The following is a 26,724-nucleotide window of genomic DNA, read 5'->3' as shown; positions in this document are numbered from 1 at the left end:
TTGCTTTTGGAGGCATTTTGGAACGCGGTGGTGAGTGTTGCAAGCGAGGACAGACGTTTTTTACACGCTACACGCTTCAGCACTTGACGGTCCTGTTCTGTGAGCTTGTGTGGCCTATCACTTCGTGGCTGAACCGTTGTTGCTTCTAGATGCTTCCACTTTACAATAACAGCACTTACAGTTGACCGGGGCAGCTCTAGTAGGGCAGAAATTTCACAAACTGACTTGTTGGAAAGGTGGCATCCTATGACGGTGCCACGTTGAAAGTCACTGAGCTCTTCAATAAGGCCATTCTACTGCCAATGTTCGTCTATGGTGATTGCAGAGCTGCGTGTTCGATTTTATACACCCGTCGGCAACGGGTGTGGCTGAAATAGCCGAATTCACAATTTGTCCACATACTTTTGTATATACAGAGTATTTGCACATGGATTTCAAGTTGTGTGCTCTGTCCAGACGTGTGAACCTGCAGTCCCAGTCTGACCTTGTCATCGAGATCATCGTCGCTCTCGTCCAGCTCCTCCAGCCTCAGGCTCCACTCATACTCCACGTGGACATGTGGGTAATACTTCCCCGCTGCCGCCTGCACCAGCTGGAACCAGGAAATACAGAGGACATACAAATGAACACACAGTGAACAGTGGTCCCGAGTGGCTCCGTTGGTAGTGCATGGCGCTTGCTACGCCCGGGCTGTGGGTTCGATTCCCACGGGGGACCAGTATGAACTCACTGCTGTAAGTCTCCGAGCGTCTGTTAAATGACCTAAATGTAATTATAGCTCGTAAGTCAGTCGAAGGGAACTCTATCATAACCAATACCTCCAACATTCATTTGATTGTTTGCCCTCCCCTTAAATTTGATGTTCAAAACATGACATAATATCACTGATGGTAAAAGCACCAACTTAAGTTTTCTGTGTGCAAATAGTAACCGTACATCAGCAACGGCCTCCTCTCTGAAGTCACTAGAAGCCTGGGTAGGTCTTTGGCTGCGGCCATCTAGTGTCCAAAGATGTGCCGGTCAACAAGTCCCTTCGATCTATACTGTCTACCGTGCTGCTACATCATCAGATGAGGCGTGGATGCTACTTCGACAAAGAACACGATTGCGTCTCTAAGTACGGCTATCGATTCATGTCATCAACAGTCAAACATATGGTGGCTCGTGTTCACAGTGGGATACTTACTGCCTCCTCACACTGACTGTTCTTCATACGCCTGGCAATATCCAGCGCCGTCTCACCATTCTGATTGGCTAAAAGAACAGGCATGATATTGGTTACGCTAGATGCATACCTTCCGTCCACGTGTACAAAACAAGTGGAGGCTGCCGAGGGGAGGACGGCTCACGATAATGGCTGGAATGGCATCAAACACATGGAAGTCATGTGCCACTACAGCCGTTACCACGAGCCTGTCCTCCCCCAACCTCCTGTGGTATAAAATACAATTCTGATTCGCCAAAAACAGAACAGGCATGTTAACATAACCAAGTCGGAACACATTTACATATGAGTGTGTGTATGTGTGTTACTCACTGATGTCAGTGGCTGGTTTGCCCCTCAGCAGTAGTTTGAGGCATTCGTGTTTCTCGTATATGCAGCAGTAGTGCAGGGCAGTGTTTCCCCACTCTGTCTGCTTGTCCAGGTTCCCACTGTGACACACACACACACACACACACGCACGCACGCATACACACGCGCACACGCACACACGCATACACACGCGCACACACACGCACGCACACACGCACACACACACGCACACACACACGCATACACACGCGCACACACACGCGCACACACACACACACGCACACACACACACACACGCGCACACGGTCATGTCACGGGTCACACCCCAGACGCCATTTTGCACAGAGGTAAAGTTGTCACACTGTCGTTCACGCTTTGATCATACATACTGCTTTAAGAGACAAACTGACCTTTAAAATACCTATTTGTCACTACGGCTGACAAAATATAAACAGAGTGCAAAACATTAGAAACGCCTGCTCTTTCCATGACAGACTGACCAGGTCATTAAGCCTTCCGACAATCGAGACATGGATTGTGTACGTGCGCCATTCAGAGGGTGAACGGGCAAGACACACGATTTAAGTGCCTTTGAACGGGCTATGGTGGTAGGTGCCAGGTGCACTGGTTTAAGTGTGTTGAGAACTGCAGCGCTGCTGGGTTCTTCACGCTCAACTGTTTCACGAGTGTATCAAGGCTGGTCCAGCACCCAAAGGACATCCAGCCAACTTGACACAACTGTGGGGAGCATTGGAGTCAACATGGGCCAGCATCCCTATGGAACGCTTTCGATACCTTGTAGAGTCCATGCCCCGTCGAAGTGAGGCTGATCTGAGTGCAAAAGGGGGTGCAACTCAATATTAGGAAGGTGTCCTTCACAGTCACACTAGCACGTTGACAGGTAAAGTGTTTGGTCCCCGTTTCATCTCCTCCCATCTCTGAATCGAAAACAATTAGGCCAATTACCAAGTGTAAGCATGAAATCGTGAAGGTGGACCGATTCATTAATGAGGAGCCATTTCCCGGTAACAGTCTGCCCGAGGTGCAGCGAGGCAGGCGGAGCAAACAATTGAAAAGACTGATGAATAAATGAAGGCGGAGAACAAGTGTCTGCCTGACCCAGTTCTGTTCGCCTTGTGGGAATCTAAGCTGTGCTGAGCTCTACTCTGCTCATCTTCCTCTTGCAGCGGTGCAGCGATAGGAAGGGAACACTACTGCTTTCCATGAAGCTATTCCATTGAAATTCTCACATTTAACACCTCAATTTACATGCCCAAACGGTGGAAATACTACTTATTTATAATATTCTGTTATGTTTCTTAGTATTTGGGCACAACAGCTTACGAAAGTGTGTGCTTTCACTGCTTTTAAAATCCAATTTCACATTAGCCCAATGCTATGGTGGCCTGTATGGCATAAAATGCTTATCTTCACTTTATTGACGGGGCCTTATTTGGTCATTTTACCTGTTTTGTACGAGGAAGTCCACAAGGTGTAGTGAAGTCTGGTCGGCGGTGCGCACAGAGTAGTGGAGCGCAGTCTCTCCGGCCTCCTGAAGGGGGCGATCACATACAGCAAAGACATGAGAGACTTTCGACATGGGGAGAACAGCAGGCAGCATCCATTCTACACTCTCTCTCGCTCAGCATTTAAAGAGGTTGCAGTCAACAAAATGGCTCCTAAAAATAGCTCGTCTCCCCCTCGAGGGAAGACTGCGAGTGTGATGCGAACATTTCTATGACAGAGAGAGGTTTGGACGTACCGATGTCGGTGGAAGACACTGAAACGATAAGCCAGCTTCAGTCTATAGCCCTTCCTGCCCAATATGAACAAAGGTCACCGCCACCAGCACCTCATTGGCTGTGATTGAACTCACACTTGCCGAGATAATCAACCATCAAGTCGTTGAGATCTTCCTTGGTGGGTCTATCCTTCAAACAGCACACATGTCGTTGCGTCTCCTTGTGTCTCCTCGAATTGAAAATGACTGGTAGCTACGTCGCTGATTATCTCTATGAGTCCCCAGTAAGGGAGACTTATTTGGGAAGAGTGAGGACACAGTGACACACGCAATACCAATGACTATGAGTCAACCAGAGAAGCAGGGTATCTGTTCAGGAAGAGGGAGAGGCTACTTTATCATGTATTCCTGTCACACCCTCACTGTCTGCGGCTCTGGGTACTGATATCGGCTGTCTGCTGGGGATCGTATTAGAATTCACTACTTTTGACCAGAGCCCTGGGATGCAGCCTCTCAGAGCAGATCCACTGACAGCCAGGGTTGTATTAGATGTCAGTGAGTCAGCCTGGGCTAGAAGCTCTGCCTGCTTTCAAACAGCGTCAGTGACTCATCCCTGGCCACTATTCCCTATAGACTACTTCTGAGAGCACACCGCATCGCTATGTGGTTCAACGTTCAGTGGGCGGCAGTAGTGATCGCTTAACTGAGTCACTTTTCTCGTTCGGGCATTGTTGTCTTGTCCAACATGGCCCAGTAGTAATAACTCTTGTTTTTCTCAGTGGACTGCTCATTACTTTGCCCATGTAGAGAACAGCCACCTTACAGACTCAGTACAATTTAGTATTTCCCTATTAAACAGTATACTTCTGCTCATATTGTAAAACCAAAGGTGCTGATTTAGGATTAGTTTTAACTTTTGGGATCATAATGAATAAGATTACATGGACGGGGGCCTGATCCTAGATCAGCAATCCTATGAGAGGTGCTTTAAGAATATGTGCCTGTTCAGGTGAGGTGAGATCATAATACAGTCCAGGGTCTGTGACGTCAGAGGTCAGACTCACCTGTCCACCCTCGGGCAGTGGCTCCATTAGCTCCACCCCCTCAGCGTACACCTGGATGAGAGACAGCAGGTCCCTGGACTTGACCGCCTCACACAGCTCGATGGTCTTAGCTGCCGAGGAGGTACAGGTCTTCCGTGCAAACTTGTGGTCCACATATTTAGCATTGATGAACTCCTTCCTCACTGTCCTGTAGGAGGGAGAGAGACGCGGGGAAGAGGAGGAGAATAATGAGACGGTTTTCGGAATGCTTGTGTGGGATATTTTCTCCCGTAGGGATCCTTAAATTCAGTTTCTAGCGCGAACGGTTTCCTGACCGAGATGGATGGATTTTTTTTTTGTTGCCATGTTGCTAAGATGCCAATGGCCATTCTAGTGTTCCAATTGATTTCTGTGGCTTTTCCCGCCAGACACATCTACCTGCATGAGCTCAAACATACTCCTGATTATGCTTCCAGTGATGTCAAGTGACAAGTGAAAGTGAGGTAACATTTTAACGGAGCTTCTAGTTTCGAAGAAGTGCATGTAGTCGTTGATGACTCTGAGTACTTACATGTCACTTGAAGGTGTGGGTTTGGGTGAGGGACCAGGAAGGTTCTCCTCCATTATTTCATTGAAACTACTGTTCCCTACGTTCTTAGCCAGCTGTGAAGGGAAAAAAATCAAGTCACTTATGAATGTCAAGCTGCTCGTTAGAAGCACTTTGCTCGAATTGCCGTAATCACAATCACGCCGTAATCCAGATGTATTTATTTCTATCCTGTTTCTGAATCTATTTTGCATGTTGATCTACTGTGAAAAAACGTTATATAATGTTCACCAAATGTATTTATTTTTTTCACTCACCAAGAGTTCAGAGGTGCCTAGCTTATCTAGCTCCATGGATTGGATGCGTGAGATGTGAACTCCCATCTCCCGGTGGATTCCAGAGCACTCGATGCAGGTCAGGATGCCCAGGTTAGTGGACAGCCATTTTGGATCTAAGGGCACAGACAACATGACAATGTACTCAAGTTAGAGAGCAGCCATTTTGTGGAGCACAGGCTTGAGGATAGGCGTCTTGGCTACACAGCCACAAAAATATGGCTGGAATTTACAGTTTAGTGCACAGCTGTTTTGGCTCCAAAAAGAACATAGATGTTTTTTCAAAGTACGAACCCAAATATACAATTTACAGTTGAAATCCAGAACGATAATGCTGAATTACAAGGGGGTTTCATTTTTGATCTGAACACTTGCATGTAGCCACAAACAAAAGAAAACGGACTGATGCGGGGAGGGACAAACTGAACATATAAAACCATTTTGTTTTCGTTTTCCATTGCAAAACGTTTTGCTACTGTGTGCACAAATGAATACAACCCAGGTCCACCATCACCATCAAATGTGAGCAGCGGCAATGCACAGCACATACCACTAGAGGGCCTCGGCAGCCTCAGACCCACCAACCATACCGACTTGACTACCAGAGCCCAGCAACTAGAAAACATTGCATCATTCTGTGTCAAGCAGAACGCCTGTACATGCTCTGACAGCAGAGCCATGTGGTGGAGGGCTAGAGAGGCTTTGGGCTCTTCCCAGTAAACCGCTACAGTGACTGACACCACAGCCAAGCATGAGTGATGCAACTTAAGGAGGCTTAAACCCAAGCCTAAGAGCCCTACGCAGCTATGCAGATGTAAACACACTATTTTTACAGATGGCTGAGTGCTGTTAGCTGTTAGGCTAACTAGCGTGTCCGGATTTGACAGGTCTGTGCCGGACGGACTCAGGCGGGTGGAATGGTTTCAGAATCGGCCAAACACCAATGAGTCACATGCAGGATGGCAAAAGATGACCGAAGAGATGACAGGAAGCACAGGGTGGGGTGAGAGCTCTAGAGCTGCAAAAAAACATTTGACACTAATACTCCTCTAGAGAGCTGTATTTCAGGCAGGATGGGCCGCAGGAGCAACCTAAATAACCCTGCAGTACACTAGCGCATTATCAACGCATTATCAAATAAGCTCACCCCATAGAGGGGAAATCAGCAAAACTCTGCCTGTGTGTGTGTGTATGAATTATGTAATGTAGTGATGTAACGATGTTGTCGCAACAAACGCAGGGTTTTTCTTCTTCGCTAGTGGCCTGCACTCTCCTCAGTGGGATCTGTGTGTTTATGCTGACAGGGTGTGTGTATTGGGGGGAGTCAGAGGGCCAGGGTGTCTCTGCTTGGGGAGTGCTGAGCCTCTGTTTTTACAGCAGGGGAGGATCAAGTCAGAGGGCCAGGGGCCAGAAAGGACCAGCACCACTGTTCTATCCTGAATACAGAAAAGGCTCCTGGTGCTGCTTTGCTGCTTGTTTGGTTAAGGGTGACTTTGCAGGAGAGCTGCATAGCATATGCCTAACTACTGAGGGAGATAGGGAGCAGCCATGACAGTGCAGAAGAGTGGATCGATGTTGGGCTGAGCAGGGACTTCTGAGGGACAACCTGGTTGAGGTTGAGGATGTGTGAGTTCTATGGTGATGTGTGAGTTCTACGGGAATGTGTGAGTTCTACAGGGATGTGTGAGTTCTACAGGGATGTGTGAGTTCTACAGGGATGTGTGAGTTCTACAGGGATGTGTGAGTTCTACAGGGATGTGTGAGTTCTACAGTGATGTGTGAGTTCTACAGGGATGTGTGAGTTCTACAGGAATGTGTGAGTTCTACAGGAATGTGTGAGTTCTACATGGATGTGTGAGTTCTACATGGATGTGTGAGTTCTACAGGGATGTGTGAGTTCTACAGGGGTGTGTGAGTTCTACAGGGATGTGTGAGTTCTACAGGGAGGTGTGAGTTCTACCGGGAGGTGTGTGTTCAAGGGTGAGATTAATATGCTGCAGCAAAGGTGCTGTTGTCTTCTGTAGTGGTATAGTGGAGAATCTACAATGTGAGAACCCCTTGGAAAACCACAGCGGTTGTGCATGTCCCAGGACCAAACACACGGGCACCCATAGATGTCGTACTATACGTACCTGCAGCGCCACAGTCACAGCAGACTTCATTGCCAGGCATGCGCAGCACCTCCTCTATGATGGCTTTGGTCAGGTCCTCCAGGCCATCCTCTCCTCCTACTCCGTCCTCTTCTCCGCGGAACGCCATGTTCAGAGCTTCCTCCTTACTGTTGGATAGCACAGAGATCCAGCTACACGCGGCACAGAGAAATGAAAGAGCAGAGAGAACAAGTTATTACAAAAGCACGGGGGTTTTCAACACGTACAAGCACTGAGTTACATAGGTAGAGGCTTTTAGACGAGAGGACCACAGTGGAAATAAGTCCTTGACAGTTTTCCGATGTGTTTCTGCTGCCATTTGATGTATTTTGAACGGTCAAATCAAATCAAACCAGATGGGACAACTCCAACTCCATCTGATGCTATCTATACTCTGTGTATTATTAGAAACTGGGTGCTTTGAGCCCTGAATGCTGATTGGCTGAAACATGTATTTTAACAGCTCTAATTACGTTGGTAACCAGTTTATAATAGCAATAAGGCACCTCGGGGGTTTGTGAAATGTGGCCAATGTACCATGGCTAACGGCTCTGTCCAGGCACTCTGCGTTGCGTCGTGTATAAGAACAGCATTTAGCAGTGGTATATTGGCCCTATACCACACCCCGTTGGGCCTTATTGCTTAAATATAACTGTATACTGCCTTACATCTTGACCACTACTTTGCATTCAACCTACATAGGACCTACATTTGCCTACAGTGTCAACCACATACTGTAGTGTACAATACTGTCAGGATTTGGCCAGGGTTGTTCCAGTTTTTGGTCACTAGATGCCCCCATTGTGCCTTTTGACCTTTTGTTTTCCCTTGATCCCCATTATTATTTGCACCTGTGCCTCGTTTCCCCTGATTGTATTTAAACCCTTTGTTTTCCTCAGTCCTTTGCTCTGTGTTTGTATGTTAGCACCCAGCCCTAGTACTCTGTGAACTCTTGTTGATCCCGGTGGACTCTCTTGTGGAATTCTGTTTTTTGTTCTTGTTTGTTTGTTTTTGAGTATTTTTTGAGGCTTTTTGTGCTATACCTTCCACCTTGTGGATTTACCTTTTCGTCTTGGAGGATTACCTTTGTTCTTGTGGAATTCCTTTTGAGGTTGTGGAGTTACATGTTTTCCTGAAGAACTTCACTTTTTACTTCATTAAATACACCGTCTCAAGTACTGCTGTGTCTGCCTCATCTTCTGGGTTCTGCCAACTATTCGTGGCTCAGTTGGTTAAGTGACTGTTTCTCACTCCGGAGACCCGGGTTCGTACCGGGTCCTGACACAATACACAACCCTATCCAACCAGCCAGCAGCCCCAGATACCCTCTCATGACATTCAAAACAACACATCTGAACAATCGCCACGCACACACACAGAAATTGGCAGGAAGTAACTGCCAATCAAACACGAGTCGGCGGCTGCTGTTGTTCAGCACAGAACAGTACATCACAACTCACTCTGCCATTAGACTGGTAGTTAGACTAGACTGTGTCCCAAATGGCACCATATTCCCTATATGGACCCTGGTCAAAAGTAGTGCACTACATAAGGAATAAGGTGCCATTTGGACAATGCATCAAGAGTCAGGCTTAATGGGGCTGACGTCAGTCCTGCTGTCCCCGTCACCCATCTACAGGACACAGCACATGACACAGCACAGGACACAGAACAGGACTCAGCAGAGGACACAGTCCAGGACACAGGACATAGTACAGGACACAGCACATAACACAGGACAGGACATAGTACATGACACAGGACAGGACACAGCAGAGGACACAGGACATAGTACATGACACAGGACAGGACACAGCAGAGGACACAGGACACAGCAGAGGTCACAATACAGGACACAGCACATGACACAGGATAGGACACAGCAGAGGACACAGCACAGGTGTGTGTGGGTGAACGAGAGAAAAATAACAAGAAATTAGACAACGTTATGCAGAGATGTGGGTGTTCTTGTGTCTTTAAGGGTGAACGTGTTTACTTGCGATGCACAAGACATGGGTGGGCGAGCATGTGATTACGTAATGCTGAGATATGGTCAAGTGATAAGTGTTTTAATCCAAACACTCGCATGAAGCGACTTCATCACTGTATGGTTTGCCTCAGCGGGAAGTGCGTGACAGCATAGAGCTGAGAGTGTGGAGTCAGCATTTGTGTGTGTGTGTGTGCGGGTGTGTGCATGAGTGTGTGTGTGTGTTCCCTAGTTACAGATACTTAATGAACTTACTGACATTTGGAATTGCAGCTGAGTTGTGGTTATGTCCCAAAATGGCACCCTATTCCCTATGAAGTGCACTACTTTTGACCAGAACCCTATGACCCCTGGTGAAAAGTACACTTAGAAAAAAAGGTGTTGAGTAGAACCATACAGGGTTCTTCAGTTTGTCCCCATACAGGGTTCTCATACAGGTTCTCACACCCATACAGGTTTGTATCCTTTTTGGTGCAGAGGGTTCTATCTAAAAACCCTGTATGTAGAGTTCTTCAAATAACCCCCTGTAAATGGTTCTACCTAGAACACTCTATGAAGGGTTCTACCATGAACTATTTTAGGTTCTTCCTATAATCGTCTCACATAAACATGTGAGTTATAGATCTGGCATTCTCATTAAAAGCAAGTCTAAGAAGCGGTAGATCTGTTCTATGTGCACTATTCCTACGCTTACGGTTCTTAAGTTTCATTTTTGCATTTAGCGGCATACCCTTTGACAGCGGAGAGAAAAAGAGTTTGAGTTAATTTCCTGCATTTCTACACATTTTGCCATAGGGCGCAGAGAACATGTTGCAGTTTTAAAGCAAGTTTGCTGCAAATCTAGACATTTTGCCATGGGGCAGAGAGAAGATTTAGCAATTGTATAACTAATTTCAAGCAAATGAACTAATTTAGCCATGGGGCAGAGAGACAAATTGGCAGTTTTACTGCTTAATTCCTACAATTCTACACATTTTGACATAGGGTGGAGAGAAATGTTTGCAGTTTGTAATATGATATCTGAGTGAGAGTGACTAACAAAATCAATGGGGGCCCGCGGTCGGTAATTCTACAAGTTTAGATAGCAGGTCGCTAATTTAAAAACATTTTTTTTGCTGACGTGCTAATTGAGCGAATGTCAGTGACTGACATAACAATCGAAAAACTGCTGATGCACAACCAAATTTTCGAAATTGCACCTTGTGTGTTCTACAATTATAACAAAAAATAAATAAATCTCTGGAAATGTATCAGCGTGCCGACGCCAGTTGCCCATCCCTGGGTTACAGTGACCTGAATAACAACCACAGATCCCACAGATACATGAAGATACCCTTACCGCTGCCAGCACTTAGCAGTCCTCTCTCTCTCAGGGAGAAAATGGAGCATGGCCACTAGACAAAACCTCGAAACCTTTTCCGGTAAAGAAAACGGTGTCTTTCTTTGTTAAACCTCACCGATCTCGTCTTTCACACTCACACATTAGCAGTGCAAGGTTCATCGCTTCAGCATGCATTACTTTAGAGCCGGCACGGTAATTGTATAACACCCCCCCATAGCAAACACGTCTTCGGTTGCCTAGGCAATACCCCCCAGTAGCAGCACGTGCAGTCAGGTGCGGAGACGAGGTGAAAAAGTGCGTTTTTGCTATTAATGAGATTATAACAGTGACCGAGTCACGTGGCTGACAAATAACCGTAACCCCAAATTCCATCACAGTCTTATCTTACTATGTACCTGCCTTTGGAGTTGGATACTAATAGGAGGTGGATGTTTACAATGTGGGTGGGGGGGGGGGCTGTCACGGTACACTTACATGACAAACTCCTGTTCATCCTCAGCCTGGAAGTGATAGGTCCGGTTATCTGTTGGCAGAGGGAAGATGAGACGGGAACGTGATCTCTCGGACCCAGCAGACACTGTGTAATCATGTGACGTGACATAGCCCTGTGGAGATGCACGGCGGAGTAATTCACAAGCACAGCGTGTTTCAGGCGTGGTCATGGCACCATTCAAACAGGACGCCAGGAAAATGGAGCGTGTGAAAGAGCTTACTGGCGACCCGTGGCACAAAACTGTCTGTTCGACGCTTCCTGTTTCTGAATTCCTACAGAGGGTAATATAAGGCCCCATTTCTCACAGCCCACCTCACGCCCATGGTAACTACAGTGTTGTTGTGGGGTTACAGGAAGAGGTACTTACGGGAAATGAGGTCGAAGCACTTCCTGTCCTCAGCACAGGGCTTGACCTGGCAGGTGAGCAGGTTGAGTTTCACAGGCTGCCTGTTGGACTGCACGAACACACAGAGACAGACGACTTAGCTATTTGACAGAAATTCTGAAAAGGAATCTGTCCATCACCCAGTATTGGTGCTATGAAATTAACGCTACAAGCCTATCTGACTCTGAATGGTCCCGTGTGGCTCAGTTGGCAGAGCACGGCACTTGCAACGCCATAGTTGTGGGATCGATTCCCATGGGGGACCAGTACAAACAAACATAAAAATGTTTGCACTCACTGCTCTGGATCAGAGCGTCTGGAAAATGACAAGTTGGTAAAGGAATAGGTCAACTCATCTGCTGATGTTAGCCATTGTGGGTAAAGTCCTTTTGTCTCGACTGAATAAAGAAATCCGTTTCGACACCTTGTAGAGCCCCATGCGATTTGAGACACAGCCTGACCACTAGACTTAACAGTGTATGCAGCTAGCCTAGGGAGAATCCCAGGTATTCCCTCAGTACTGTGTCTGTGATCCAGGCATCGCCACTTTAGCTTGGCTTCAGTTACGATACCCACTGTAATATTATGATAACAGCAGTGTGATCAGCTGGCACGTGTGTAGACTGGGCACTGCATTGTGACTGTGCCCGGGCATGTGGGCAGTGGGGATGGTGGGGGGGGGGGTGTTAACAAAACGTCAACGGACTGTGATGAGCCCTGTGGTGAGGCTTGCCAGGCTGGCACAGGGGCTGATGGGTAATAAACATGGAGAAGGAGCGGCAACAAGCCGTCAGACAAAGAACAGGGGACAAGTACATTTGCGCGTTTCCTTGAAAGGATGGTGGAAGTATGGGTGGAAATGAGGAATCGATTAGTGACATTCGGGGGAGTTCACCGCAATGTAGAGCTGCAATAATAAAAACAGGGGCCAGCTAGATTGTGTGTGTGTGTGTGTGTGTGTGCTCTCTCACACATCCTTGTGTGCATGTGTGTCTGTCTATCGAGCAACACAGTATCCACAGACCCCGAGAAGAGTAGAGCCAGCACCACACTCAGTGATGAGTCACCACAGCAACAGGAGAGGGAGGGGGCTAAGGGGTTGCCTTGGCAACCCACCCATGTCGATTCCTCTCTGCCAACTGCTAGATTGATAGTGGCCTACACAGCTTCCTTCATACTGGATGTTGCCTTTGATCTAGCCTCGACAGGAGTGTGTAAGGGTGCTCAAGTTGTGCGTGTGTGTGTGTGTTTTGCCACTCACCGTAGCATGAGCGATGGTGAGCATGCCACCCTTCACTGAACACTTCCTCCTCTGCCACACCTTTCTCAGCCTGCATGAAGACAACACCAAGTCACAACGTAGGACCCGAAAAGGGCTCTTCATGTCTGTGTATGTTCATTGCTGTTGTGTGTGTGTGTGTGTGTGTGTGTGTGTGTGTGTGTGTGTGTGTGTGTGTGACCTACCCATCACTCTTCTTCATCAAGTAGCCTTTCTTCTCACAGCCAAACTCTTTGTTGCCCTGCAGCTGGTGCATACTATAGCCACCCTGCTTACTCTGGGAGTCCTGCAGTAACACACACAGTGTTTAGACACAGAAAACACAGCAACTCATCACACATAACCAACCAAATATGCCTCTTACAGAGAGTGCAGGCCAGGGTTGTGTGTGTGTGTGTGTGTGTGTGTGTGTGTGTGTGTGTGTGTGTGTGTGTGTGTGTGTGTGTGTGTGTGTGTGTGTGTGTGTGTGTGTGTGTGTGTGTGTGTGTGTGTGTGTGTGTGTGTGTGTGTGTGTGTGTGTGTGTCTGACCCACATGGCCGTTATTATTTCTTGGGTCACATTTGATGTTCAAAGGATCATGGGGTGCGTCCCAAATGGCGCCCAACTCTCCATTTAGTGCTCTACTTTTCCACTTTTTCCGGTCAAAAGAAGGGCACTACATAGAGAATAGGGAGCCACATGGGAGGCACACATGTTCCAACACACTATCAGATGAAAAACACAGCAGGTTTCTAATGGAGAGACACAGTGGAGGGCATGCTCTTCAAAATCTGTCAGAAGCATGCTAGCACTTACTCTTCTAGACTTGAGTCCAGACGAGCAGCGAGTAGAGGGGAATAGAGAGAGAGAGAGAGTGTGAAAGAAGCCGCCGAGGTGTAGTTGTGAGTGAGAGAGCGCCTGCCCTCATTGAGTGTAGTTGTTAGTGTAGTACGGTATGATGAGTGAGTGAGTGCGTGAGTGACAACATTTGTGTCTGGGCGTTATAAACCAGAGGATGTTCAATGTGGATCGTCGGCTCCGTCCCAAATGGCACCCTGTTCCCTATATAGTGCACCACTTTCACCCATGGGGCTCTGGGCTCTGGTCAAAATGAGTGCTCTATGTAAGGAATAGGGTGCCATTTTGGGACACAGACAGATAGTTGTAGCTGTGTGGACACGGCGGGCCAGTCCCTCTCACTTAGGCTCTGCTCACTATTATACAGTAGCAACATGCAAAACACAGCGAGCAGCTAGCATTGAGTGTGAGACTGAGTGATAAACCTAATTGATGTGTTTGGCAGTTGTGACCTGTGAGTGCTTAGAATGAGGTTAGGGTAGGTTAGTTAAAGGGCTAATAAAGCCTCGTTTGAAAAAATCTCAATATCAAACCTTTTGGGGTAACAGTTAAGTACCTAACTGTGATTGTTTTCAATTAAAATAGTCAAAAAATAAACTAAAATAGCTTCTTAGCAAACAGCAATTTCTTAATCAAGAATTTTGCTCGGACTGTCTGGGAGTGGTCTGAGTGGTGAGTGGAAAACTAAAACTAGCCGTTATTGGCAGAGAGGTTTGAACCACTCTTTCTTATTGGACTATTAACTCATTTACTGTGATGTCACCAGGCAGGCCAAAACTCCATCCCATTAAAACAGGCAGTCTTTTCAAACAGCTCTCACACTAAAAGGGCATTATCATAATTTTCACAATTTCAAAGTATTATTCCGAGCTCATAATGTGGAAATATATATAAAACACAGGAAAATCCCATTTTTGACTCTACTGGACTTTTAAGACAGTAAGTTGCTCTCCACTAAGCAGCCAGTGAGGCACAACACTGGTTACCAGCCAAGGCCTACTAAACACTGGCTACCAACATGGTACAGCACTGGGTACTCACTCTGCACTACAGGAGACTAGCTAGTAGCTACACCCTCTAAGGGTGAAAGGTTAGGGGGGAGGACTGAGGAGTCTACTGCTGCGGTCTGATTTTCCACCAAACATTGATTTTGCTGCACACATGGCTGGAGGGAGTTTCCACTATTTTCCCTATTTGTCAACTCTGGCTTGGGCCCACTTGGCCCAGTTAGGACTAGAATGTTCAGGTTCTGCCTACCTCCTTCTGGTCCAGCTGAAGGGATGACTTGATCAAGTCTCTGAGAGCCGTCAGCTGTTTCTTCTCCTCGTCCTGGGTCTGCTTTATCTGAGAAGGACATACACCGGGTGAGATAAGACAAAACAAACGAACACACACACACACACTCAATCAATCACTCAATCACTCACTCACTGAATCAGTCTAGATAACATGTCAGGCTGCAGAGTAGCAGTAATCAGATGGAGAGAAGCCTGTGGGTGGGTATTTACATTGTAGAGGTCAGCAGCCAGCTTCTCAATGTACTGCTTCAGCTTATCCGCCGTCTTCAAGCCATCTTGGAAGAAGCTGCAAGAGATTACAGGGCGGATATTAGAATTCCACTGAGGTTTTCACTTTAATTCCAACGAAAGTGAGACGAAGGGCAGTCATTTGGTGGAGCGTAGCATCTTTCACATAATTTCCAAATGTCAAGTGTCCAAGACTTATACGGCCATTAGAAAGGTCAAAATGAATAGAGGGGTGACTGAGAATGAGACTGATGCAGTTGGATATGTATAATGTATAGCACTGCTTGACTCCTCTGGCTTTTGGCATAGAGATCTCTCTCTCTCCTGTCTCTCTCTGGCTGTGTCCAGAGTGGAATGCTAAGCACCTCCTGTCATCCATTATGGATCTGCCAGTGCCAGTGGCATCTACCTGAATGCAGTATCCGCTCGTCTCCACTAACAACCCTTCTATCCCCCCTCTCTCTCTCTCTCCACCCCCCCTCTCTCCCCTACCCTCCAGGGATACATCACCTCCCTCGGCCCACTCATCCTACTGGAACTCAGTTTTCTACTGAAAGGTTCTTTTCCCATCGCTCTAAGGCATGTCTCTACACTGTGATAGTCATAGTTTTGGGTTGAGTAGACAACCAGAAAACTGCATTGTTTTGTTTCCCCAATGTTATGACACAACCACCTCGCAGCATTGAGGCTGTCAGGCTTGTCGGTGACACAGCGTTGGGCTCAGTCCCTGGCACAGGGGGCACCCATTATTTACCCACAAACCCCCACGGCTGTCACGTCGCATTGTCATGAAGGGTCATGCATATTTATGAGAGCTAAATATTACTCCCTACCCAAGACCGGTAAATCATGCATCACCCCATTCAAGAGAGCGGGATGGAGGGGGATTGAGAGGGAGAGAGATGAAAAGAGAGGGAGAGAAAAAGAAAGAAAGAGGGAAAGAGAGAGAAAGCAAAGAGCAATCACAGAGAGAATAATATGCAATGCCTTTGGAAAGTATTCAAACCCCTTGACTTTTTTCCACATTTTGCTACGTTACAGGCTTATTCTAAAATGGATTAAATACCCCATAACGAGAAAAAAAAATGTTTTTAGAAATGTTTACAAATGTATTTTTAAATTAAAAAACAGAAACACCTTATTTACCTGTATTCAGACCCTGTGCTATGAGACTCAAAATTGAGCTCAGGTGCATCCTGTTTCCATTGATCATCCTTGAGACGTTTCTACTTGATTGGAATCCACTAGTGGTAAATTCAATTGATTGGACATTATTTGGAAAGGCACACACTTGTCTATATAAGGTCCGACAGTTGACAGTGCATGTCAGAGCAAAAACCAAGCCATGAGGTCGAAGGAATTGTCCGTAGACAAGATTATGTCAAGGCACAGATCTGGGGAAGGGTACCAAAACATTTCTGCAGCATTGAAGGTCTTCAAGGACACAGTGGCCTCCATCATTCTTAAATGGAAGAAGTTTGGAACCCCCAAGACTCTTCCTAGAGCTGGCCACCCGGCTAAACTGAGCAATCGGGGGAGAAAGGCCTTGGTCGGGGAGGTGACCAAGAACTTGATGGTCACTCTGACAGAGCTTCAGAGTTCCTCTGTGGCGATGGGAGAACCTTCCCGAAGGGCAACCATCTCTGCAGCGCTCCACCAATCAGGCCTTTATGGTAGAGTGGCCAGACGGAAGCCACTCCTCAGTAAAATGCACATGACAGCCCGCTTGGAGTTTGCTAAAAGGCACCTACAGACTCTCAGACCATGAGAAACAAGATTATCTGGACCTCAGACTGGGGAGAAGGTTCACCTTCCAATAAGACAACGACCCTAAGCACACAGCCAAGACAACGCAGGAGTGGCTTCGGAAAAGGTCTCTGAATGTCCTTGAGTGGCCCAGCCACAGCCCAGACTTGAACCCGATCGAACATCTCTGAAGAGACCTGAAAAGAGCTGTGCGGCAACGCTCCCCATCCAACCTGATAGACCTTGAGAGGATCTGCAGAGAGGAATGGAAGAAACTCCCCAAATACAGGTGTGCCAAGCTTGTAGCGTTATACCCAAGAAGACTCGAGGCTGTTATCACTGCCAAAGGTTCTTCAATAAAGTACTGAGTAAAAGGTCTGAATACTTATGTAAATGTAATATTTCAGTGTTTTATTGTTTTACATTTGCAAACATTTCTAAAAAACTGTTTTTGCTTTGTAATTATGGGGTATTGTGTGTAGATTGATGAGGGTGAAAAAAAAACATTTAATCCATTTTAGAATAAGGCTGTGACGTAACAAAATTTGAAAAAAGTCAAGGGGTCTGAATACTTTCTGAATGCACTGCTAGTCTTGAGAGTATACAGTGACATAATTCCCTTCGAAATGACGTGTTCGCCACCAACCAGACACATCTCAGTAGACATGATCCACGCGTGTTTGGGGGACTCTTACACTGTGGCAAACGAGGGAGATAATGCGGCACTGTTTACTTACTTGCATTGTGCGTGGTAATACTTGATGAGGTTCTGGAGAAGGTCCACCCCCTTCTTGGTCTTGATCTCGTTGACTTTGATCAGGTACTGTAGAGAAAACAAGTGGTGGCCTGTGAAAACTGACATCAAATAGAACGCTCTGTTACATGATTTTGGAAATGCAATTCGGAGTATTGCCATGCTTATACGTAGTGGTGATACATTAAACCAGGGGTGGACAATCACTAAAGGCTGAGAGGGGGCAAGGCTTTTGTTCGAGCAAAGCAGAAACACGTGACTTTACCTATCAAGGTCTTATTTGAAATCTATCATTTATTTGAAGGCTATCATTTACGAACCAGTAAATCGTCATGTTACTGCTAGGCCGGAACAAAAGTCTGCACCCAACCATACCAACCCTCTGCTGGAAAAATTGTCCGGTCCTGCATTAAACCACCATAAAACAAAATGTTTGTTTGTGTAAAATATGTCTTCTGAACACTTTTAATAATCCTATCAGAATGCCCATACAATGGAGGTTATGAGCCTCTGATCCATGATGCCAACACAGCATTGAGTCCGTGGGAGCCGAAGAAAACGGCTAAACATCTAAACGTCACTGAAAAGGACGGCAATATACAGATGTAGGATCTTAATTTGAGCCCATTTGAAAATAATCCTGCAGCAACAGGAAATGTGAATTATTATGTGGATTATAATTCCTAGACATTTTTTGTAGGGGTTGATAGGTTCTTCGTTAGGGAAAATCAAGTCTGACATTTTAAAGTGGAAATCACAAATTTTAGAGGCCTTTTTAAACCTCGAATACACTACAAGTTTGCATTTCCTAGTGTGCATGAAAATGGCCAGCAACAAAAGCGTGATCAAATTAAGATCTTACATCTGTAAAATATCATGAGTAAATTGTAAATTGTGTTTGAAATTGATAACTAGAATTGTGTTTTTCCTTTATTTTTCAGGAACCACCACGGCCTCCAAATTAGCAAATTCCTCTGACAAATTCATGTCCGATGAACAAATGAATAAAACATCATCTTAATCTGAGTTTATCCCATGGCGTACCAATCTAGAACAGCTTGTGAAGAATCACTGCTAAGCACCATTTTCATCTTCGCACACAGAGGACATTTAATCTATTCCAGAATGCCCTTCTAAGGCAACTCCTGTCCCCCAAAGCTTCTGTGCTGCATTTCTTACCATGTGATCCTCTGTGTGTGTATGTGTGTGCTCATGTGCGTGCTCCCCTGAAACCAAACACACAGTCACACACATATTGCTTTTGTCTGTCTGAGTGTGTGCGACTCAGAGATTATTCACTTTTTGTTTGTGGTGTCTGCGCTGTGGGGTGGGTTTAGCGTGTGTTGTGAATGCCTGTTGGTGCCTGTGTGTTATGGGGCTTTGTGTGAATGGGAGGCGAGGGACGCTGCCGTAGCAATGTCTGGTCTCAGATCAGATGGAGAACATAGCCTGCTGTGCTGAGCGTCACCTGGTCCCTCCCATACTAGCAGCGGTAGCAGTGCAAAGTGGAATGGAAGATGGATTTGGTGTAACAAATGGCACCCTATACCTTATATAGTGCCCTATGGGCCCTGGTCCAAAGTTGTGCACTATGTAGGGAATAGGGTGCCACACAATGCTAGCAATGTTATCAATATATAATAATAATAATAATATAGGCCATTTAGCAGACGCTCTTAACCAAAGCGTTTTAATCACGCATGCATACATTTTACTTCAGTCACGCTTATAGGGTCGGGAGTCTTTCCTGTCAATATGACTTGAGCAGGAAAAACTTGGGGCCCTAGTTATAAACTCTGGGCCCCTCTAGCACTACACTAGAAGCAATATCAAACAATCCACAATAACAACACAGTGAATGAGATCACCCTAAAAGAGGGACAAACCACCTCACGACCGCTGTACACAGAAATAGAGGTGGATGGGTTGAGCTCCTCCATGACTGCTCCAATTAGAATCCCACAGTGAGGCACTAAGTTAATATGGAAATTGTCAGTACCGTTATGCCAAGTGAAGAAATAATCTGCAGATAAAGAGGGAGAGAGGAGTAGGCGTTTACATCCGCCGGGAGGCAGCTCGTTGGCACAGCTGAGCGCATCGCTCGAACAGTTTGTTATTTTGCTCTGCCTTTTCTATAGGAGGATTGGAGCATAGAAATACAATATGATACTGTTTTTCGTGTCAGTTTGGGGATATGTGTAACTAGGTTATAGCATAATCACGTAGACAACAGAGGTTGGCACGGATGCCGATTTTATGTCGTCCTCTTAGGTCTGGCCTGGGGTGGCAGGGCCCCGTCAGTGCCCTCTAGTCTGTGCCCAGTGCCCGCTTCTAACCTCACACATCTGGAGTTGGAAGAGACGGCGTTCCTTCTCCATCTCCTCAGCAATCTCAGCTCCTGTTATCTCTGTACGAATCATCCCGTGCTGCTTGGCATGCTCCCTCTTTTCCTTCTCGATCTTTGTACTGAAATCAGACAGACAGGCAGACAGGCAGACAGGCAGACAGACAGACAGACAGATAGACAGACAGACAGACAGAGACAGACAGACAGACAGACAGACAGACAGACAGACAGACAGACAGACAGACAGACAGACAGACAGACAGACAGACAGACAGACAGACAGACAGACAGACAGACAGACAGACAGACAGACAGACAGACAGACAGACAGACAGACAGTTAGTTAGTGAAACCAGACAAGACAGGCAGACAGGCAAGAAGGAAGGAAGGAAGAAAAAGAGGGCAGGCAGGAAGAGAGAAAGACAGTGTTTAATAAATCCATGACCTCACATTTAAATCAGATGGAATTCTCAGCATGAAAGAGAGCTTTCACAGGGCGGAACATTCCACTTAAATGATTGTTGTAATATACAGTACATCAGATCTGACATTTTAAAGACACCAAAAACAACTGTATGTCTCACACAAGCACACATCACCATATACAGTGCCTTTGGAAAGTGTTCATACACTTGACTTTTTCCACATGTTGTTACGTTACAGCCTTATTCTAAATGTATTAAATAAATACAAATCCTCAACAATCTACACACAATAGCCAATCATGACAAAGAAGGTTTTTTTGAAATGTTTGCAAATGTATAAATTATTAAAAATAGAAATTCCTTATTTACATGTATTCATACCCTTTGAGATGGGACTCAAATAGAGATCAGGTGCATCCTGTTTCCATTAACCATCCTTTAGTTGTTTCTACAACTTGATTGGAGTCCACTAGTGGTAAATTCAATTGATTGGACATGATTTGGAAAGACACACACCTGTCTATAGAAGGTCACACAGATGACAGTGCATGTCAGAGCAAAAACAAAGCCATGAGGTCGAAGGAATTGTCCGTGGAGCTCTGAGACAGGATTGTGTCAAGGCACAGAACCGGGGAAGGGTACCAAAAAATGTCAGCAGCATTGAAGGTCCCCAAGAACACAGTGGCCTCCATCATTCTTAAATGGAAGAAGTTAAGAACCACCAAGACTCTTCCTAGAGCTGGTCGCCCAGTCAAACTTAACAATTGGGGGAGAAGGGCCTTGGTCAGGGAGGTGACCAAGAACCCGATAGTCACTCTGACAGAGCTCTAGACTTCCTCTGTGGAGATGGGAGAACCTTCTAGAAGGACAACCATCTCTGCAGCACTCTACCAATCAGGTCTTTATGGTAGAGTGGAAGCCACTCCTCAGTAAAAGGCACATGACAGCCAGCTTGGATTTTGCCAAAGGGAACCTAAAGGACTCACCGACCATGAGAAACAAGATTCGCTGGTCTGATGAAACCAAGATTGAACTCTTTGGCCTGAATGCCAAGCGTCACGCCTGGAGGAAATCGGGCACCATCCCTACGGTGAAGCATGGTGGTGGCAGCATCATGCTGTGGGGATGTTTTTCAGCGGCAGGGACTGGGAGACTAGTCAGGATCGAGGCAAAGATGAACGGAGCAAAGTATAGAGAGATCCTTGATGAAAACCTGCTCCAGAGCGCTCAGGACCCCAGACTGGGGTGAAGGTTCACCTTCCAACAGGACAACGACCCTAAGCACACAGCCAAGACAAGCAGGAATTGCTTCAGGACAGGTCTCTGAATGTCCTTGAGTAGCCCAGCCAAAGCCCAGACTTGAACCCGATCGAACATCTCTGTGGAGACACCTGAAAATAGCTGTGCAGCAATGCTCCCCATCCAACCGGACAGAGCTTGAGAGGATCTGCAGGGAAGAATGGGAGCAACTCCCCAAATACAGATGTGCCAAGCTTGTAGCATCATACCCAAGAAGACTCGAGACTGCAATCACTGCCAAAGGTGCTTCAACAAAGTACTGAGTAAAGGGTATGAATTCTTATGTAAATAAAAGTTTTTTTATTTATAAATTACCGTAGCAAAAATGTATACCAACCTGTTTTTGCAATGTCATTATGGGATATTGTGTGTAGATTGTACAATAGGGCTTTAACCTAAAGTCAAGGGGTCTGAATACTTTCCGAAAGGCAAACCTCAAGTGTCTCAACACAGCTATGTACAGGCCCACATTTATGAACACACTTACAATTTAGCTTCATAATCCTTCCAGGCTTTGTCAAAGGGCTTCTTGATATCCTGAAAGAGAGGGGGAGAACAAAGTATCAGTAATCAGCAGTAAACAGGTCAATCTGGAATCCCACAGTCCAGTGTTGACTCTTGAGAATTCTCTCTCTCCAACACAGCCCCACATAGGGCTGGCACAATTACCGTATAACCATGTAACCAACGGTTATTAGAGCTGAGTGATTCATGCTTTTAGAGGTCAGTAAGGTTTTGGTTCGACTATGAAAAAAAAAGACATTTCGTTTTCGATAAAAAAATGTGTAAACATTACATTCACTATGCATGAATGAATAAATGAAATTAGATTTTTGTGTCAAATCGCCAGTTGGTAACCCATCCCTTATGGGATTAAATGACCACAACAAACATTACAATAATTCACTGTGATAATTCTTCTTTCGGTGTTCTCTGCAACACGCATTGCATAAAGAGTGAAAAAAAAACATAAATAACAAAATAAACACATAATAGTAAATAACAATAATTATATCCCTAGAGCAGTACAAAAAATATACATACATACTGTACATACATACATATAAATAAATACAGAAAACTGAAACACAAGGAATTTGAATCAAGTCTGGCACAAAGAGAAGATTAATGTGGGAGACAAGCCTGTACCCAATCTATATACACACGTACCATTTACCACATAGAAGCTAAATATTTGTCATAATTTAATTATAGGTAGCCCTTTTTCTTTTATTCCAGGCTTTATCTAAATATTCTGCAAACGTAAATATACAATGGGGAAAAAAAGGTTTTCCTCATCACTCAGCTACATAATGTCAGGGTATATCTGGTGGGCTTTCTGGAATAAGAGCAGGCGTATATGGTGGTAGAGGATAAAATGAGTTTCAGTCTCTATTTCTTCAAGGTCACAATAGTTACATAGTCTTTCCTCTTCCATTTCACCACCATCGTGACCTGTTTCAATATGCAGAGGCAATATCCCTGACCTTGCCTGTTTCAATACGCAGGGGCAATATCCCTGATCTTACCTGTTTCAATACGCAAGGGCAATATCCCTGATCTTACCTGTTTCAATACGCAGGGGCAATATCCCTGATCTTACCTGTTTCAATACGCAGGGACAATACCCCTGATCTTACCTGTTTCAATACGCAGGGGCAATATCCCTGATCTTACCTGTTTCAATACGCAGGGACAATACCCCTGATCTTACCTGTTTCAATACGCATGGGCAATATCCCTGACCTTACCTGTTTCAATACGCAGAGGCAATATCCCTGACCTTACCTGTTTCAATACGCAGGGGCAATATCCCTGATCTTACCTGTTTCAATACGCAGGGACAATACCCCTGATCTTACCTGTTTCAATACGCATGGGCAATATCCCTGACCTTACCTGTTTCAATACGCAGAGGCAATATCCCTGACCTTACCTGTTTCAATACGCAGAGGCAATATCCCTGACCTTACCTGTTTCAATACGCAGGGACAATATCCCTGACCTTACCTGCGCACAGTGGTGTAAAGTACTTAAGTAGAAATACTGTGAAGTACTACTTAAGTCGTTTTTTCGGGTATCTGTACTTTACTTTACTATTTATATTTTGTACTTTTACTCCACTACATTCCTAAAGAAAATAATCTACTTTTTACTCCATACATTTTCCCTGACACCCAAAAGTAATCATTACATGGTGAATGCTTAGCAGGACAGGAAAATGGTCCAATTCACGCACTTATCAGGAGAACACGTGGTCGTCCCTACTGCCTCTGATCTGGCAGACCCACTAAACACATCATTTGTAAATGATGTTGATTGTACCCCTGGCTACATTTTAAAAACAAGTAAATGGTGCCGTCTGCTTTGCTTCTTAATATAAGGAATTTGAAATTATTTATACTTTTACTTCTGATACGTGTATTTTAGTAATTACATTTACTTTTATACTTAAATATATTTAGAACCAAATACTTTTAGACTTTTACTCAAGTAGTATTTTACTGGGTCACTTTCACTTTTACTTTAGTAACTTTCTATTAGGGTAACTATACTTTTACTCAAGTATGAAAATTGGGTACTTTTTCCACCACTGCATGTGCAGATAGCGATCTCTTGTTTTAGGTAGGTTATACATAATATATCTCTCACACACAAATTCACCCCGACTCAAACAAAAGGCTCTCAATTTGGGTTTATGATTCATCTCCTCCACCCATTTAAAAAATAATAATATCTATGACTCCCTTCATTTTGTTTTCATACAGATGTTCACAGTCAGACTGCCGCAAAACAGTCCGACATTTCAGTTGCCCATATAACTTTACTGGCTATTCTGGCAATTCATTATGTGGGTTGAACTCGGTCACGAGACAGAATAAAACAATGAATAAAAGCCCCATGATGGTAGTAACTGCCTACGACTGCTTATAACTCATTAACCAGTTATTCACATGACTTTACTTGAATAAAATATATTTAAGTTGTTGTGTATACAACATTTGTTTTATGTGATGACCATTTCGTTCCAAATCATCTCATCTCTGTAGAGCTGCTGAATATGCTGTCTGACAAAAATCACTATTTTAGTAGTTCTTCAAAGTAAATAAGGCATACTTTTATGACTTCTGAATACCAACTATCAATCACTTAGATCATGTCTTTTCAGGTACAGATACCTCGTAAAGAAACTGCTCTCTATATATATCCCCTCTTGATTGCGCATTCTTCCATCTCTTACGTAGCAAGGTGTAAAAGAAACACAGACCGGACAAGTTTAGCCACGCAATGGATTATGGTAATTGTAGTTCGATTGGAGCAGAAAACGTAATAATTATATAAAACAGTGGCCTGTTGAAAACTACAACTCAATGTGCAACGAACGCATTGAGCTCACAGAAAGAAAACAAACTAAATAGATTTTTTTTTTAAACAATTGAACCGACATCGGCCAATTAGTTGGTTAAAAAAAAGACATGTCAGTTAATCACTCAGCACTAACGGTTACGGATGAAGACAGTCATGGAAATAAAACAACTGTCACAAGCGTCTTTGTGTGTGTGTGTGTGTGTGTGTGTGTGTGTGTGTGTGTGTGTGTGTGTGTGTGTGTGTGTGTGTGTGTGTGTGTGTGTGTGTGTGTGTGTGTGTGTGTGTGTGTGTGTGTGTGTGTGTGTGTGTGTGTGTGTGTGTGTGTGTGTGTGGAACGAACAGCTGACTGAAAACGGGACGGCCGGGCATTAACATGGACTCTTAACAACGTGATAAAGCTTTGTGGCTCCTTGCTGAAAGAAGCAAGGCGTTGAAGCAGACGAGCAAACAAACCTCTTTCCCTGGCAGTTTGACTGGCAAACTCCTGGGTACACTCGCAATGGCTACCTGGTATTGTGATACACTCATTTCCATCGTAATGTCAAATGTTCCTTCAAATGATCTTAACTGATGTGGCTCATGCAATGGAATGTATTTATTTGTAATGTGAAGCAAAACAGACAGGGTTGATTTAGACTCAAAGGACTGTTGACAACATGTAAACTATAATTCCTCTCCAAATCTTCATTGAAAACAAACACATTTGCACAATGACCACCTGTTGTGTCTCAAATTCATTGTTACAGTTGGTGGTTAGCTAGCTTACAAATTAGCATAGACATGACAAGAGTCAAAACCCCATAAAACAAGACATGGTATCAATAACAAAATAAAAACAGCTAAAATGAGCCACGCCACATGGCAGTTTCTTGTCGTTGTTGCAAGCCACCTGACCGTGCAGAACCATAACAACACTCGGCCCTCTGCCTCATCGACGGGCGTGCATCGTTTTTCCCGATGTTGTCGGCTAACCCGTCTACTGATGGGTACACTTCCTGTTTTCCTCCTGCTCTGCTCATATGCGTACACTCGCAAATGGCCGGCAGTCCACTCACCATGCCATCATTGACGTGAAGGGAGACGCCCGTTCTATCCTCATTCTATTTCTACAGCAGCACATGCAGTCAGGAACGGAGGAGAGGAGAAATGCGCGTCTTAAATATTCAAATGATCATCACGGTTGTTACAGTGACCGTTTAAGCTGGCCAACAACCGTCATTCCAAAATCCCACGACCGAACAGTTCACTCCCTAGCGCCGCTCTGCCACTGCAGCCAAGGCCCCAGGCTCACAATTTACGTTCTGGAGCCCACTACCACGCCCACTCCATGTGTCCAATCTCACGGGTTCATGACCCGTTTATTCGCGGCGCTCGCCTTCAGGCACAACACAAGGACACTGTTTACTCCACAAAGATTTACAGTGTGATCTTTTAAACAGTCCGGCCCACTCGCTCTCCCTCCCCCTCTCCATTTCTCTATCTTTCTTCCTCTCTCTCTCACACACACACACACACACACACACACACACACACACACACACACACACACACACACACACACACACACACACACACACACACACA

At 45.2% G+C, this 26,724-nt stretch overlaps 1 protein-coding gene across 4 annotated transcripts in view; it reads right to left on the bottom strand.

Moving 5' to 3' along the window:
* Positions 1-26,724, bottom strand: part of LOC124039764 (arf-GAP with SH3 domain, ANK repeat and PH domain-containing protein 1-like) — a 69,506-nt gene that overhangs the window by 12,660 nt on the left and 30,122 nt on the right. For 3 of the 4 annotated variants that reach the window (XM_046356106.1, XM_046356109.1, XM_046356108.1), the window contains exons 7-24: positions 22,259-22,308; positions 20,037-20,166; positions 17,684-17,769; positions 15,183-15,258; positions 14,932-15,018; positions 13,633-13,641; positions 13,022-13,122; positions 12,819-12,888; positions 11,540-11,627; positions 11,154-11,202; positions 7,333-7,502; positions 5,183-5,316; positions 4,890-4,981; positions 4,340-4,526; positions 3,001-3,086; positions 1,538-1,653; positions 1,187-1,254; positions 485-592 (exon numbers count right to left, since the gene is read on the bottom strand). In XM_046356106.1, the coding sequence (XP_046212062.1) occupies positions 485-592; positions 1,187-1,254; positions 1,538-1,653; positions 3,001-3,086; positions 4,340-4,526; positions 4,890-4,981; positions 5,183-5,316; positions 7,333-7,502; positions 11,154-11,202; positions 11,540-11,627; positions 12,819-12,888; positions 13,022-13,122; positions 13,633-13,641; positions 14,932-15,018; positions 15,183-15,258; positions 17,684-17,769; positions 20,037-20,166; positions 22,259-22,308 (1,707 nt within the window). The remainder of the gene's footprint in view (positions 1-484; positions 593-1,186; positions 1,255-1,537; positions 1,654-3,000; positions 3,087-4,339; positions 4,527-4,889; positions 4,982-5,182; positions 5,317-7,332; positions 7,503-11,153; positions 11,203-11,539; positions 11,628-12,818; positions 12,889-13,021; positions 13,123-13,632; positions 13,642-14,931; positions 15,019-15,182; positions 15,259-17,683; positions 17,770-20,036; positions 20,167-22,258; positions 22,309-26,724) is intronic. The other variant, XM_046356107.1, reaches the window with a different exon arrangement.

Source organism: Oncorhynchus gorbuscha, linkage group LG07 (assembly GCF_021184085.1).
Source record: "Oncorhynchus gorbuscha isolate QuinsamMale2020 ecotype Even-year linkage group LG07, OgorEven_v1.0, whole genome shotgun sequence".
Classification (NCBI taxonomy): domain Eukaryota; kingdom Metazoa; phylum Chordata; class Actinopteri; order Salmoniformes; family Salmonidae; genus Oncorhynchus; species Oncorhynchus gorbuscha.
The sequence above is the reverse complement of the archived record's forward strand: the minus strand, read 5'-3'. Positions and strand labels throughout refer to the sequence as shown.